A 16,673-nucleotide genomic window follows, 5' to 3' on the forward strand; every position below is an offset into this window, starting at 1 on the left:
TAGATCTCCAGAGAAGCAAACCAGCATGAGAGAAAAGAAATTAATGGCTCAATTTGCTTGATTTTAAGGCAGAAGGCAAACTGCTACATGTCTAACACTGTCTCTTTAGTCTATGTACTAGCCAGTAACACTTTTATGACATAGAGCCTACATATCCAGAGTATCCGTTGTTCACTGAAAAATATACATGAATTTCTTAGCTTAATTTTAAAACATACTGAACCTCTGTGATGCTATCAACTCCTGCCAGGCTCTCCTCCAGAAGAGGCAGGATTCACAGAGCAGTTCATTTTTCCACCCACCTAAAGCCACATACTCCTCTTCACTTATCTTCTTTACGTTGACCGCATCTTTCTCACACTCTAAATATTCCAGGAATGTTTTCACGGGTAACACACCATCCTTAGCATCAGAAAATCGGACTGTAGCAGTCCTGGATTTTTCCTCTTTGTACTTCTCTAGTAATGCCACGAGCTTAAGCAGTTCTTTTTCATCGAGCCTCAGTAACACAGCCAAGTCCTTAAAAAAATAGGGGGAAAAAAAAAAAGTGTTTGGATACACCGTATCTTCCTAGGACTCTGCCAAAAGAGTCAACCCCATCATATCTGAAGTGAAATGCAAAACTGTAAGCAAATGATGACTTGTTAATTAATGTGGTAGCTATAATGTACTCTGCTTAAAATCTTACCACAAATTCATGAATTTGACATTAAGTAATTTGAACTAATCTTGAAACTGTATCTGAGAGTACCATTTTTATACAATTTCTTGAGAATACCCTATACTCTTCTAAAATGTTTAAATTTTACTACAGCTGTTATTAATTTAGAATCAGAAAAAAACTGTAAGAGTATTAACTGCAACTCTTGTGATTCTAAGTAAACTAAAGGCCTATTTGAAACAGAATATGTATTGAGCAGCATAAACACAGTAAAATTAAAAAATACTGGAAACCAAGCTTCACTGTATCTACATATACATCTCCTCTGTGTGGCTCTCAGGGATCCAGAGATGGAAAAGTTACAGATATATCTTGCCAGCCTTTCAAATTATTTTTACAGAGCTTATGTGCAAAAATCTCTCCTGATATTACTAATATTTTTCTAAATTAGGGATACACACACACACACAGAGATATATACTTAAAAGACCATAAATTCACCATAGCAAGCAAAACTACCCCCCCACCCCACTACATGATAAAACTACTCTTGTTTAAGAATACAGCTTTCATTTACTTATTTAATGTTGTTTTCTAAAAGCAAGTAGTAAACTTGCAGAATGCTATGAACACACACCAACAGTTCAATGCTATACTGAATTTATATATGAGCTTGTATGAACTATGTTCCACAGCAACAAAAATGATTCCAGACTTGAATTTGTTTTATATGCACAAGATTAGCCATTCAGCCTAGAAACTGCCTGTACCTTTTTTTTTTTGGAAGGATCTAAATAATGTCACAGCAAAATATCTGTTCTTACAAAGTGCTTTAAAGGTTAAAAAATAATAAAGAACAATCAGCTAACTTATATTTTAAATTCTGTAATTTTTCTTTTATCTTTCCATATGGTACTGGGGTTATTGAGTGGAAATGAATTCCATAGGGGATTATTAATGACATATACTTAACTTTCTTTGGTGAGGTAGGCAATCTTGGATCTTATGAAAAAGAATCTATGAAATATCAAGGCAATTCTGCAGAGATAATTTAGTCCACCTGAACCTTATTGTTTGAAATGATTTTATACTATTGCTAAAGAGGAAAGAAAAACACAAAGATCCTGAAAAATGGCTTTGTTACTTATAATGGCAATCGCAGAATGTTATGAAGACTGTTAAAATGCTTTATGAAACGCACCTATAATCCCAAGGATAAAAAAGATGTTAGAATGTGTAAGTGGTTTCCAATACAGAGCGAATTTTCTGTTTAAAAATTTTTATTCACGTATGTGTATTTAAAATAAAAGTTGTCTAAGTTAAACGTCCATTAAGTTTCAGATACACCAGGTAATTTTTTTATAAGTATTATCAGTGACTTAACAAATCACTAAAATCATTTACATAATAATTTTCCTTTAGGTAAATGGAAGACATGCACCCTAAGGCAAGCAACCTGTCCACAGTCACATGGTAATCAAGGGAAAGAGAGGACCACCTTTCCCCCTATTCTCTATTATGGAAACTATTTCTCTGTATGAAAAGTAAGAATTTTGCATACATGCCTAGAAATAAGCAATACCGCACTGTAAGGAAGATTACAAGGCACTGCCATTTTTTAAATGTTTTACAGAATGACAACATAGAACATTTACTAGAATTAAACACTTTCATGTAAGACAGAACTTTTAAAAAGTATTTCATTATGTAGCAGACAAGAGAACAAGCTGTATGAGTTTGTTCACAATGGCACCGCAGAAAAACCAGTGTCTTCCGTTTGGCAAAATCTTTTTTTTTTCCTTTAAAGTTTTGCTACTTCAGTAAACTGAATATATTTCAATTGGCAAATCTTGTCCAGTTATGTTGTGAGAAGCAACCTTAGAAAGTGAGTTGAGAGAAATCAAATGCTTCTAGGATAGTGAGAATGAATTAACAATAAACTGCAATATCTTAGCATAAATACTATAAATTTAGTACTAAGGCATGGAGAGCCAGCAGGAGGTCTTGTACCAAAAAAACATCTTTACCCTTCATAAAAATTCTCAATTATCTACTTCTTTACTAGCAGTTAAAAAATTAAAAATAGGGGCACCTGGGCAGCTCAGTCCTTAAGCATCTGTCTTGGGCTCAAGTTACGATCCTGGGGTCCTGGGATCGAGCCCCACATCGGGCTCCCTGCTCAGCAGGGAGCCTGCTTCTCCCTCTCCCACTCCCCTGCTTGTGTTCCCTCTCTCACTGTGTCTCTCCCTGTCAAATAAATAAAATCTTAAAAAAAAAAATTAAAAATTAAAAATATAATATTTCGTATAATGAGGAATAGAATTACTTACATTATCCGAGAATGGCGTATCTGAATGAAAATCAACAGAATTTAACTGACTGACAGACTCATAAAGATGGAGTAATTTCAGTTTATTGGCACAAAACTGTAGCAATCCTTCGTCAACAGACTCCAGCTCTGAAAGGTGGAAGAAAAAAATACATTAAAGAGATATATTTAATAGATTCATAAAAAGTTCTTTCTTTCGTTAACATTCACAGTATTATGTACTTCTCTGATGTGCTACGCTATTAAATACTGAAATACTTAAGCTACCACAGATTACTAGGACAAAGATAATTTTTCCATCACGGAAAAATGTCCCAATTTTTAAGTGTCATAAGGCATACTAGTAGTTGGAGGGTGGGGAGAAAAAAAGAAAAAAGAGCTATCTTAGTCTAATATTCAAATTTTTAAAAAATGATCTGAAAACAGCTTTGAAAATATTCTCCCTCACCCATTAACTCATACGCTGCCTATTCCGCTCACAGACAGAGGACAGATGAACAGAAAGCTGCCTGGCTCTTGTTATCGTGGTGGACAAGGATACCAGAATTCAAGGACAAACTCTGGACTATAACAGATTTATCCTCAAGGGAGGCTGGCAAAGAGACTGAAGTACAATTCTACTTAACATTCTCCATCAATCGGGCTTTTAAAAAAAAAAGCGGGGGGGGGGAGAGAGATAGAGAGAGAGAGAGAAATACTCTCTATATAATACATTCCTGCATGATAATTTAAGTACCTACCATCTAATGTAAAACAACTATTCTTTTAAAAGGCAGGGACTTTATTTACCTCCAAGAATTGGTATAGCTACAATAAAACTTAGCATATTCAGTAGGTGAAATTTTTAGGAACTCAATTTTGGGTAGAACTTGAAACTGGTGATGATTTTATAGAATTCCAATAGTTATATTTGACTTACTCTCAGCCCAGTGCAAGATAAATTCTGATTCAGTAAACTTTGAGATTTTGGTAATGTCCTGAGGGATGGGGAACTTTATAAGCACACTATGGTTTTTAAAAGAGGTATTTCTAACAAGTTGTAAACACTAAAGAAATTCCCTATTTTCTAAAAGTCAGCTTTAAATATGTGTTGGGAAAAAAATCTCAACGTTAGGATGCCTAAAGTCTTAAAAGGGGATACTATATATTTATTAAACTACTTTTAAGTTGGCTTAAATATAAATATAAAGCTGGCTTTATATAATTAACATGACAAGCAAAAAGTCACAGCTAGATGAAGTATGCATATTACACACTACAATTTAATACATGTTAGGTATTCAGAATAAATTGAATTTTGCTGGGTCAGCTGGAAAGAGGATGGAGTTAAAATCCCAGAGTTAGAGATGTAATTCTTTTTCAGACAAATTTTGAACAGTAAAAAACAATCAGCTATGAGTGTAAATTTACTCATAGTCCAATTTTGGAAGTCCTTACTGTTCATGAGGGAAGTGGAGGAGAAAATGCAGATTTTCTGCATACATTAACAGAACATTAATTCAAAGCGTACTTTTTAAAAAATCATTATCTCAGTCAAAACAAAATTATTTAAAGAATGTTTCATCTACAGAAACTGCTCTCCTCCCATAAAGTTAAATAAAAGACAGTGAAAGCAAGAAAATCTTCATGCTGCTGCCTTTCACACACGTACAACTGTATCAAACAACCACTTCTCACCATCCTATACTAGTCTCTTTCACAGTAGAAATATTTTAAAGAGAAATATTTCCAGAAAGAAACAATATATTCAGAGAAGGCTCAGCTGGAGATCAGCTTCATACAGCTACATACAAACAGGGAATAAAAAAGTCTCCAAATACTAAAGGCATGAAATAAGTTTCCTTATTTCTTAACAGTATTTCCACACTGAAGTAACATGAGATATCATAAACAGGAATAGTTTTTATAATAAGAATTATAAAATATGAAGACCAGAACCTCCAATCAGTACAAACCCCATTACCTTGATTTTTTAAAGTATCCATTAGAGTCTGAGTGATGTTTCTAAGGCAGGAAAATGGTAATCGTTCACTTGCCAAAATGCTTTCCAAGGCCTAGAAGAAAGATATTGAGCAATCAGAAGGCACTGATTTTGTTTTTTAAATTTTGTATTTATGCCGACACCTTCACTACCCCAAATTTCCAAGAGAAGCTCCATAGTGAAGATGTTTTAATAACGTACATACCTGACAAGGAGAGTTGCATCATATGTATTATGCAATCAATCTCATCTCATGCCCCTTATGGTGGAATGGCAAAAAGTCCAGACTCAGAATGAAACAACTACAAGGAAACTGGCATTTAACAGAATGGCCAAGATGAAACAGGAACCATGACAAAACTATTCACCAACAGGAAGAGTGTAAGTCTATACTCACAGCCATAAATGAAAAGCAGAGCTGTTACTGTTGTGTCAATGATGAAAGCTAACAACAACTTAATTACCACTTAATGACTGCATTTGAGCATGGCTGGTGAATGTATAGGCCCCGCAAGGTCTATCTATGTTCCCGACCTCACCCCCACTTCCTTTTCCTGCCCTCCCTCAGAAGATACTTAAGAAGCCTTCACTACCAGTTCCAAAATCTCTCTTTATGCCTAAAGAAGCAACCATGAGAATCACCAATGGATAGACACAGCAGTTAAAGTTCATACTTATCCTTCCGTATTAGCCCATTAAACTTTTTATTGATGAGAGTAAATAATTTCAAAAGTAGGCTGAGAATGTAGCATGAGGTAAAGACTGTAACACAACCCCCTCTGTGTGTGTAGGGGTGTGTGTGTGTGTTTATGTGTGTGTGTGTGTGTGTGTGGGTAAGAAATTGGCTCCGAGAGTGGCTCAAGAGTGTGGTCAAGCCCATGATGAGGCAACTACATGGTGGATATAAAGAAAGTGACTCAAAAAGGCAAATACCCAGCAAAATGTAATTGTTTCTGTTGTGTCTACCATTACACTAGCTAGCAGCTGGGTTCACCATTTAGTCACTCTTCCGAGCCTAAACTACTGTTTTCTCCTTTAGTGTTGAAAATAATACACAACTTCCACTACTAGCTTTTCCAGCATTTTTTATAAAATTCTTAGTTTCACATACAATTGAGTAGTATAATACTGTTTTTAAAGGTCAAGAAGACAATTTGTAGTATGCTCAACGTTCCCAATTTTGTTGTTTCATGATGTAAGAGAAGAAAGAGGATGGTATCAAAACGGGAAGGCTGGTTTGGGTAATAACCCTCCCTTTCTACTACAGGTTCTCTAAACTACCTTTCTTGGATGCCCGCCTTGTCACAGGAATGTCATCCCTCATAACTGAGACTTCGCCCTGAGAAAAATGAGAACCAATTAGCCCTGTTAGTGGAATGGAAAACTTGACTAAAAGTCACAGGGCCGTGGGTACCTGGGTGGCTCAGTCAGTTAAGTGTCTGATTCTTGATTTCAGCTCAGGTCACGATCTCAAGGTTGTGAGATCGAGCCCCTTGCGGGCTATGCACTGGGCACGGAGCCTGCTTAAGATTGTCTCTCCCTCTCCTTCTGCCCTTCCTCACCCTTCTTCTCTTAAAAAAAAAAAAAAAAAAGTTATGGGGACTTGCCTGTTCTATAATAAAATAAAAGTATTTTTAAAAATGACTGCCACAGTAAACTAAAAAGGGATAAAAAGAAATCAGTATTCCCGAAATTCTCCCACATACCTAACATTATTTTAGTTGTTGTGGATTAAGAAACTGACGTATTTGGTGAGGTCCCTACCTGAAAGAGCTTAAAAGAGGTAAAAAGGAAAAAACTGGTGAGCTAGGAATCAGCTACCTGAAATAGAGAACAGAGCAAGTAACCACTAGCTGTCCAGTTCTGACTAAAAACAGAGTAAGGGTTCAGAGGTATCCACGGGGACTGAAGTGCCTAAGAATTTACAGAGTGAGAACCTGAGCAGCATTAGGAGGGGTTTGGAGAAGAGGGGGCGAGCCAAAGAAATCACAGCGAGTTGTTGTATCAGAACCGCAAACCTGGCAAAAGGCAACAAGTCTGACAATACTATGGGACGCTGAGGCTGTGGGAGCAACAGGCCCCTTCCGCGGTAGGAGCGGGAACATAAACTAGTGCAAGTATTTTTGAGAAGCAGCCTTTCAACAACTGGGACAGCCAGAGAAGCCCAGTGCGCTACAATTCCCAAACATAAAGATGTGTAGTGCCCTACGTACAAGGATAAGCACGGTATCCCCGGGGAGAGCAAAGACTGGAAACAACCTAAATGCCCACTGGTAGGAGCAGAGTGAGTCAAGAATAACAGAAGACACAGCAGGGTCCACTGCAGCCACACGTGTCAACAGGGACGCCTCGAAGAAACAGCTGAAGGAGTGAAGTCCCGGCAAGGAGACACGAGCAGGACTCCAGTGATGCCAAGTTTTAAAAGGCAGAAAATGCATCGATGTTTTATCGGAGCCATACAGAAATAATATAACTATTAAAAGCAAAAGAGAGAGAAACACAAAATTCTGAATGCTCATTACCTTAAGAGTAAGAATGGGAGAAGGGGCTTGAGGAGGGACACGGAGGGCTCTTCAGAGTTCTTGGTAACATTCTATGTCCTAAGGTAGGCGGTCACACAGATGTGTTCATGATTATTATCTGAGTATATGGTATGTATTGTGTGTGTGTGTGTTTCAAACATGCACACATGTGTACGGTAATGTTACTTAATTAAAAAAAAAAGGAGGGAAGGAGAAAGAGACAACGGGAGCTTCCATATGGGAATATAAAAAAGGATGCATGAATAAAAAAACGGAAAAGAGGTTAGCCTGTCATGTTTGGAGGGAAAAAGGAAAATAAAGGCTTTCTTAATAGAAATATGTCCTAGCTACCCAGCAGGAAAGCTCATATATTATACATACTCACTTGTTTCTTGGTTGCGGGGTACTTAATATCAAGAATTAGTTCCTTCATTTGTGTTTCAACCAAATCTACAAAGAGAAAATGAACCAAGGTAAATTTTTCACTTTTATTACAAGGGAAACTTGACTCTGAAAGAAGAATGCACTTATTGGTGGCTATCAGTCAGCTAAGGGACTTCCGGTTTCTCTCACAGTATTGTTTTATTGTTACAAATTTTAATATCGCCCAGAGGGCATGCCTCGTATTTACAGAGCAATTCCAGTAAAAAAGATACATGATTACTTGGACCTCATCTTACTTTGAGGAGTTTCAACAGCTCAAAAAGTGAACGGAAACATTCTGATTGCTGCATTTAGAATATGCTACTCATTGAGAAAATGACCTAAGAGTATGCATTATTATTTTGCTCCAGGACACGCACCGAGGTGGGGAGGTCTCGTTTTCAGGAGGGCGGCCAGCTTCTTCACTAGGTGCATGTCCTTGGCTCGTTCACACTTCTTGTCGCTAAAACAATAAATACAACAAATTCTTACAGAATGTGAAATCGCCTTCCTTCTAAGTCTGACACACTCCAACTCTTTCCCTTCGTATTCTTCCTATTTAACTTTAAAGATATCTGTCTAATGAGAAAAAGCCACAACAAAATGGTAACTACAAAACAAAGAGCAAAACAAGGGACGGAAAAGTTGGCAGAGGGATGAATCTTACCTCAGCGCTAAATGGAAAGGAACATTGACTGTTTTCACACTTCCAGACACTGGATCGACAAGGCAGATCTGGTAAGTCTGCGGCTGCCAACTTTGACTGGTTACATTATTTAAGCCCATTATTTTATAGCCAGGATACAGAAGCCTGAGGAGATGGCAAACCAGTATGGTAAGAATATTAGACAAAAGGAAAAATGCCAAAAGTGCTTTCATGATAGCGAGGGACCCCTACATTATTACCAATTCAGGAGCACTAATAAGGCAAATAAACACTAACTGATACCAAAAGCATAAGTAAAACGGATCCTGACTGGCAGAGCTCTGCCTTGATAAAATGGGCTAGAAAATCAAAGGACAGTCAGGCCTAGGTAGCAACGGCAAACAAAGGCTGCACCTCACTTAACATCATCACCGCAGGAATCTGAAGGAATCTCTCCTTTTGAGCCTCCACAGCATACGAAAGGGTTGGGGATAAATGGCAGCACCACAGGTAACTTTATTAAATTCGGTAGTGTATCATGGCCTTTTCAGTAAGATTTTTTGTTATTAAATACTTAATCCTTAATCATATGGCAGGCGCTTGGAGGGAAAACCATAGTAACACTGCAATTCTCAAACAACTTGCAACCTAATAAGTAGCTTTAATAAAGACTATAATAAAAGCATTCCTTTTCGTAACCAGGAAAATGCCAGGGTTTGCCGCTTACCTGCAGTGCTTTCCCACGTTGAAGGCTCCAACTCTAGGTCCCTGCTGCGTGCTCCACACTTCTAAGATTCCCCTTCTTGGTGCATAGATCACAAGGAACTGAGCTACTCGGCTTGGACCCTGAGTATTTCCAAAAGGGGAAAGATCTGCCTTTTCTGGTACTCTTTCGTGGAGGTCCTCTATGATTTGGATCCAACCAATCTGTGCATCTCGATACCCTTACAGACCGAGGAAAAGGGAAGCTAATTAGTCTAGGGGCAACTGTAGCCTTCTGAAGGACTCTGGGATATTTCAGCGAGGGTTAAGAAAAGCTACAAAAATACACTATCTTTTTAGTATGAAGTATCTTAAACAGAAAAAGATAATCACCAAGTCTTATTAAATCTTGGCATTTTGTTATATTTGCTTCTGATCACTTCTTATTCTTAAAAAAAAAAAAAAAAAAAAAAAACACCAAAACAACCAAACAAAAAAAAAAAACAGAGATCACTACAGTTTCATGAGTACCCTTCCACAATGCCATGCTCGTCACTCCTTCTCTTTAAAAAAATTCTCTCCCTTTAAAAAATCCGGTGGTATTACCAGGTTTAGATTTTAAATAAAAGTCCAATTAAAATATAAGAGAAAGATCAACTTGATTTCCTGCTTTTCAAGTCCCTTGGTGCTATGCAGACAGGGAGAATATGGTGCAAAGCAGCGGCAGGAAGCCGCAGCCTATATGAGAGAGATGTAGCTGACACTGTCTTCCATCTCAGGGGGGCCCCTTCCACAGGCAACTGACCCTTCTCGTCCGAGTGTGGGGGAAAACTGCTACACCTGCTACAGAAGGAAAAGCAGCAGTGCCAGCAATAAGATCGCTATAGTGGGTCTGGCCCAGCTGGTGTAACTATGTCTTCTACATTCTGGAAAAGTCTTGCTGAGAACCACCCTTCATGTTATTTCAGAAGACAAACACCAATAGAAATGATGTATCTGCAGCATTAAAACCTGTTTCTACAGACACTTAAACATGTAACAGGTAAACACTGCGGGAATTCTCTGGAAGAAGGTGACAGTGTTCTCTATCTGTCCAGAGTAACTTAATGTCCTCAAATCCATTACTCCTCACACGGCTCAGTACAGACCAGATTGCATGATTATTGTGGTTTCTAACCAGTAGTCCGTCTGTGCTGACATGTTACTTCTCCAGATGATTCCAAAATATGCATTCTCCCCTCTTCCTTGGTCAAAGAGATTTTATCTTTTCAGGTGGACAGTGTGCCTAGATATTACAAGTCTCCCTTATAGATAGGTATGACTATGTGATTAAGTCCTGGCTAATGCACTGCAGAAAAAGCTTGGCAGGAAATCATCTTCACAGTGAACTGGCTCAGTTGATAGTTCCTCCTCTTCCTTTCCTCCTTCCTGGAATGCAGATACAAAGGCTGGAGCTCCAGCAGCCATGTGAACCATGAAATAACTCTGAGTGGGGAAGCTCAAGAAGTGGAACTGGGCTCCTGAGGATGTCGTGGGCATATCGTATCAATCCTGAACATGGGTTTTTTATTAGCAGCTAACTACAACTCCTGACCAAGAAACTTAAGAAATTAACCCAAGCATATGGATATGGACGTCGTGTCAGCAAAGATGGGTTTTGCCATCTTTAGTTCGAAAGACTTAGTATTCTAGATTTGAAGAGAACATCTGACTTAAACATGACCTTGTGAAGTAGAATGAATGTAACAGGGGCAAGAAACTGATTTCAGGAATTTGGTAATGACAGTGAGAACTGAAAAGTATATAAGGAAGAGATTAACAGTGCCTATAAGTTGGTCAAACTTAAAGGGCAGATCAATTGGACTACGATCAAGCGCTACTGAAATGAGTTCATGCTAAAAAAAAAAAAAAAAAAAAAAGCATAAACATAACAAATTAAGCAATATTGTCCACCAGAAGCTAACAGATGATAATACTGCTCAACTACTGGGGTAAAAAAGCAAATTAACATTTTTTTCCTGGATTTTTATAAGGAAGTACCTTTCCACATGCGTATTGCAATTCCTCTAGCCACATCCAATAAAATTACTCTGCCAAAATCATCTGTTACTGCTGCCAGTGTGTTACATGGAGACAGACATATACTTTCACCATGGCGTCTAGAATCTGGAAGTCCAAATCTGGTATTTAAAAGAAAATAAAAAGCTCAAATCAAATTCCAGTCTAGAAAAAGATGACAGAATCATGAGCTGCATAAACAAAATAGGCCAAATTTATTTTTATATAAAGAAACATAGGGATGCCTGGGTGGCTCAGTTGGTTAAAGCCTCTGCCTTCAGTTCAGGTCATGATCTCATGGTCCTGGGATCGAGCCCGGCATCCCTGCATCAGGCTCTCCACTGAGCAGGGAGCCTGCTTCCCCCTCTGCCTCTCTGCCTACTTGTGATCTCTGTCTGCTGGGTAGATAAATAAAATCTTTTAAAAAAAAGAAGAAGAAATATAAACCCTGCATAGATTAATAGTTAATTTACTAACTAAGCACAACAGACATTTTGCAACACCAAGTGCATAAGAAGTTTCTTCCATTATAAAATAAAACACCTAAGTTTTATTTCATAGATTTTCTATATAGATATCTAATCTTTTATTTTTAGAGACTATCAAGTATAACAATCTTTCCTTGATTAACTGTTATATCATAGTAAATAGCACCCTCACAACCAATGAAATTTTGGAATACCTTGCTCTTATGCAGGCATCTTTTGTCTGATTTAAGTTCGTATTTCTAATCTCTTCTTTCTGCTAGATATCATATCCTGCTGACATCACTCTATCTACCTGAAGAACTTCCCCTCTTCTAAATAATAAACAATGATAAGAATTATCTCTCAAATGTTGTTGGTCTAGAACCAATCTTACTTTAGCATGGAGCAAAGTTCTGAGATGAGGTACCCCAATGTTCTAACCTATTTGGGAGGCGCAGGGCCATCTGGCTTACTTCTTGATTCTTCAGTGAATTTATAAAATATGAGATGTTATCAGATTTTTAAAAAGATGAAAAAACCTTAGAGGATCATCTTCAATAAATTTTAATAACAGATAATTAGTTATACCTCTTAGGTAAAGAACATCCGCAAGCAGGGGATGGTTCTGGTTCCCTTTATAGTAGTATTTTACATTAGGTAACAAAAATGATTGAAAAACAAAATCAAGCAAAAATCACACTCTCTCACCCCAGAACCTGACACATACAGTATCCTATAGCACAACGGAAGTGAACAAAAGAGCACAACCCTGCCTTCTGAGGAGTGCCTGAATGCATGGGACTCCTTGTTTTATGTTTTTTTAAAGAAATCACTAAGCACTTTTTAAGTTTATACAGCTTACTGACAAACTATCTCAGCTCTTTAAAAAAATTCAACAGCTCTCCCAAAACAAATTTTCTTGCAACTTAAATTAAGCTAAGGTTATAGGTATTTGGGGAAAAAAGCCCACTTGGCAAATACATACTGAGCACCTCCCACAGGCCGGGGAGGCGGCTGTGAGCCAAACAGGCAAGAACCACCCTCCTCGAGGAGTTCATATCGTGACAGAACCTCGTGACATCGGCGCAGCAGCTAAGGCCCCGGAAGACCAGAAGTTTCAAAGCACTCCTGCTAAAACACAGAACTGCGAGAGGAGCGTGACAGACTTGCCTGACAGCCAACGGGGTGGCCGGCTCGACCTTTGGCTTCTGCTTCTGCACGGCTTCTTCTTCGTGCTTGCTTTTCCAACCAAGCCAGCCACTGCACAGAAAGGAAATGGAGAATTAAACCAGCGCTCCCGGCATTTTAACGTGCAGACGACCAAAACAGTTGTGAAACCACCCAGGTAACTTTACAGACACACAGATAATACAGCTACTTTTACCCGGAATGGTGCTGGAATTACCTGGCAGCGTTAAATAAAGCAGAAGTGAGTTTACTGGCGACCGCCAGCGCCACGTGAGACAGTAACGGCTGGGTGCTCCCCTGGAAAACAGGACGTGCCAAACAGAAAACTCAACAGCGGACAGAGAAACAAAACACGCTTTCTAGGCAAGGCTTGCTTTTTAAAACTTGTGAAAAGCTGTAAAGTCTGGACTAGCAAAAATATTCAGCATCTTTCAGACCATACGACAAAAGCTTTATCTTAGGAGGTAGCAATAAAATCAGAAGTTTCAACTCTAGAGTTGAACAGTAAAATCGCTAGTCCTCTATTTGTCTCCAGGATTTTCCTCCTTATATTTAATTAACTTAAGAAGTTTAAACTAGGACATTAAGATGGCATTATTCTAGCAGGGCTATGGATTTCCAATCTACATACAATTGGCTCCTGTCCCTCCTCTTTTTTTAATAAAGTAAAGAGATAGTGTGGACAATTCTGAGAAGGTTGGTTTTTTTAAGCAAGAAATAAGAGACACCAAGTCCAGCACCTAGTGGTCCCCTATTGTAGGAGCCAATTTTCACCACTTACAACAACCATAGCTGGCGGCTTTACAATTCGCCATTTACTCAAATCCCTGGTGGGCCGACATTCACAACCCTGAGCCGCGGAGGACTGCATCAAAATTTAAAGACAAATCAACTGTCCAAGAACTTGGGGTATCAGAAACACAGAAGTCTAGTTCTACGCTGACTTTAGAACCTTCTCAGTTCCCCTAAGAATTTAGAAGAAAGTCAGCAGAGACTAATTTTAGCTTCCAATGAAACTAGAAAATGTAAACTGCTGAATCTTTCTCAGGCTAACTCACGATATTCCATTCGTAGACAAGCTGAAAAACCAAGAGAGGCCTCACTCGTGATCAGTGAGGAAACTGTTACCTCTAGCGCATAGAAGAAGCCAGTAAATGGATTGGACCCGACGGTGATGTACTGTGACATGGCGGGTGGACTGTTTTTAATTGCTGCATTAAATCCCCCTATGTTGGAGGCAGTCTTCATTTGGTCGAAAGGGGACAGAGTCATGATACCTATTTTAAAACAACAGCAACAACATGTGAGCAGAATGCACTAAAATGACACTCATTTTAGGTCATTAAATTTTTACATCCATTCTATTTGAAGCCACAAACTGCTTAGCTTTATGTAACAGATAGAAGTCATTTTTAAAATACCAAAAATCAATGTCATAAGCTCTTCATAGGATATTAAAAGTGCCATCTATTCCTCTAAGCCATAAAATGCTACAAAAACAAAATTTAAATATTAAATTTTTAACAGATACAAAATTCAAACCGTACAAAAGTACAGTCTGCCTAGATCTCCAGGTTTCAGTCAGTTCTTAGAGGCCCCAACTGAAACATCTCTTTTGCTGCTTTCCAGAGATGTTGTACATACATAAATGACAGTGGTTGTGTGATTTATTTAATAATATATCAAGGAGACGTGCCTCATTCTTCCTCATCACTCACCCACTGAACGGCCATACCGTAACTGATCTGACCTACTGATGGACATCTAGATGGCTTCCTATCTTTTGCCATGACGAACAATGCTGCAATTTATATCTCTGATATGTCTTTGTGCACCTATAGAACTCTCCCTGTATGGAAAATTCTTATAGACAGAAGTGTGGGCTCAGAGGGGATCACATTTTTTAAAATTTTATTTAATACTGTTATATTGCATTCCATAGGGGTGGGGCTAACTCCCCGCCCAACAAAGTGAGAGAGCATCTCTGCTCCTATACCCTTCCCAACCCAGCAAAAACAAACACTTTTAAACCTTTACTTTGTAGTCCAGAAATCCCCAACTCTTCTAAGGAAGAGTTAACTTTTCATTTTCCCCAAGGCTCTAAGAGCAAAAGCAGACAGACTGAATGCTGGCACCCACATGCCTATGTGGAGTAGCAGAAGAAAAATCAAGATCATGTATATTCATCTGGGTGGCAGGAAGAGACGGGGGGGGGTGGGGGTAGGTAAGCTTAAGACCTAGGAAGTAAAGACGTACTGCTAATGCCAACCTGTGTAGACTCAGGTGCGCATATGGGACCTGGGTCATCATATGGTCCATGAAGATACCCAGTTGGGAAGTTCTGAACTCAAATACACTGTAGAATGGAATAAGAGTTATCCTAATTTTCACACATAGGTGTTGCCTCTACTTTGCCTGCAAATGGTCAAAAAACACATTGTTCCTGAAGAAGAGTCCTGGGAAAGGAAATACTTTTAGGGAGTTCATGAGCAAACCATTTGCTGGACTCAGGGATTCAACTATTGCAGAAGTGGGACTGCGCGGAAAGATCAGAATGCCTGGCTCACATTCCTGAATGAATTCATGATTCAAAATACAAAATGTTTTTACTGTATGATAAAAATTTGCATAAGTTTTGCCTGACTCTACCAGAATGAAATCAAAGGGTGAATTGTGTGGCATATAAATTGAAATTTAAGCTTTAGAATAACTTCTCTCCATACTCCCACATGCTATAGGTGGGAGTATAAATTGCTACAAGCTATCCAGAGGACAATTTCCCAATACGCACCTAAATTTTAAGCAGGTTTATTCTAATTTATTCTAAAGAGACTGCTGATCAGTTCTTTCCATCCTTACCACTGTGATCTTCCCCTTCCCACAATTTCAGTCATCCACTGTCAGCGCCCCACACACTTAAGATCCTGTCGTCAACTCTATAGCCTTTGAAACCCTGATTTCAAGCATACCACCTTTTGACAACCACCTCATAGCTTTCCATCTTACTCTACTAACCCTGTAATATTCCACAATTTCATCAAGGGTTTCATTAATCCTACTATTTTTTTCACTATCAAGCAATTTCCATGTTCACTGCCCTTCTTACCTGGCCTAGATTTGTGTTCCATCACAGTCGTTCTCTTGCAGACACCTACAATTGCCTTGTGTCTCTCTCACACACTCACCTGGCTAAATCCTAACCCGGATGACCTAGACTTTCCGTATTCTCTGCTCTTTACAGCAGAACAGCTGATCATTGCCGGGGGGGGGGGGGGGGGGGGGGTGGGGATACATCTAGGTTTCCGAGTAAGGTTCACAAACAATTTTAGTATATGTGTTGCTGAAACGAGCACTAAGGTTCACAAACAAATGGACATCCAAGACCAGCCCCAAATCCTACTATCCTGCTTGACCCCTCCCCCCCAAGCCTCCGTGACACTCCTCTCCCACAGTCTACAGCTGGCTGACTACACCCCCTGTGTTATTATCTAACACACTGTCAGGCTCTCTATACTACAACCAAGTGATGGGATCCAGAGGTCTGCTGTCTTCTGAGTCACCAATCTTAGCATTATTTTTCACTGATTTAAGGCAAATGAAGATACAGCTTATTGACAGCCCCTCTTCCTTCTACCATATCCTTCCAATATACACATATTTCAATTTTTTAAATTCACATTCACTGTTTTCATTATT

General features: G+C 38.8%; 1 protein-coding gene across 2 annotated transcripts in view; it reads right to left on the bottom strand.

Moving 5' to 3' along the window:
• The window catches only part of LOC111151041 (RAB3 GTPase activating non-catalytic protein subunit 2), a 93,039-nt gene that overhangs the window by 30,234 nt on the left and 46,132 nt on the right, over positions 1-16,673 (bottom strand). For both annotated transcript variants that reach the window (XM_022508759.1, XM_022508760.1), the window contains exons 10-20: positions 14,106-14,254; positions 13,195-13,274; positions 12,960-13,049; positions 11,305-11,444; positions 9,290-9,506; positions 8,584-8,727; positions 8,297-8,379; positions 7,879-7,943; positions 4,954-5,044; positions 2,992-3,119; positions 303-519 (exon numbers count right to left, since the gene is read on the bottom strand). In XM_022508759.1, coding sequence (XP_022364467.1) covers positions 303-519; positions 2,992-3,119; positions 4,954-5,044; positions 7,879-7,943; positions 8,297-8,379; positions 8,584-8,727; positions 9,290-9,506; positions 11,305-11,444; positions 12,960-13,049; positions 13,195-13,274; positions 14,106-14,254 — 1,404 coding nt within the window. The remainder of the gene's footprint in view (positions 1-302; positions 520-2,991; positions 3,120-4,953; positions 5,045-7,878; positions 7,944-8,296; positions 8,380-8,583; positions 8,728-9,289; positions 9,507-11,304; positions 11,445-12,959; positions 13,050-13,194; positions 13,275-14,105; positions 14,255-16,673) is intronic.

Source organism: Enhydra lutris, unplaced genomic scaffold, assembly GCF_002288905.1.
Source record: "Enhydra lutris kenyoni isolate GAN:26980312 unplaced genomic scaffold, ASM228890v2 scaffoldscaffold25, whole genome shotgun sequence".
Lineage (NCBI taxonomy): Eukaryota > Metazoa > Chordata > Mammalia > Carnivora > Mustelidae > Enhydra > Enhydra lutris.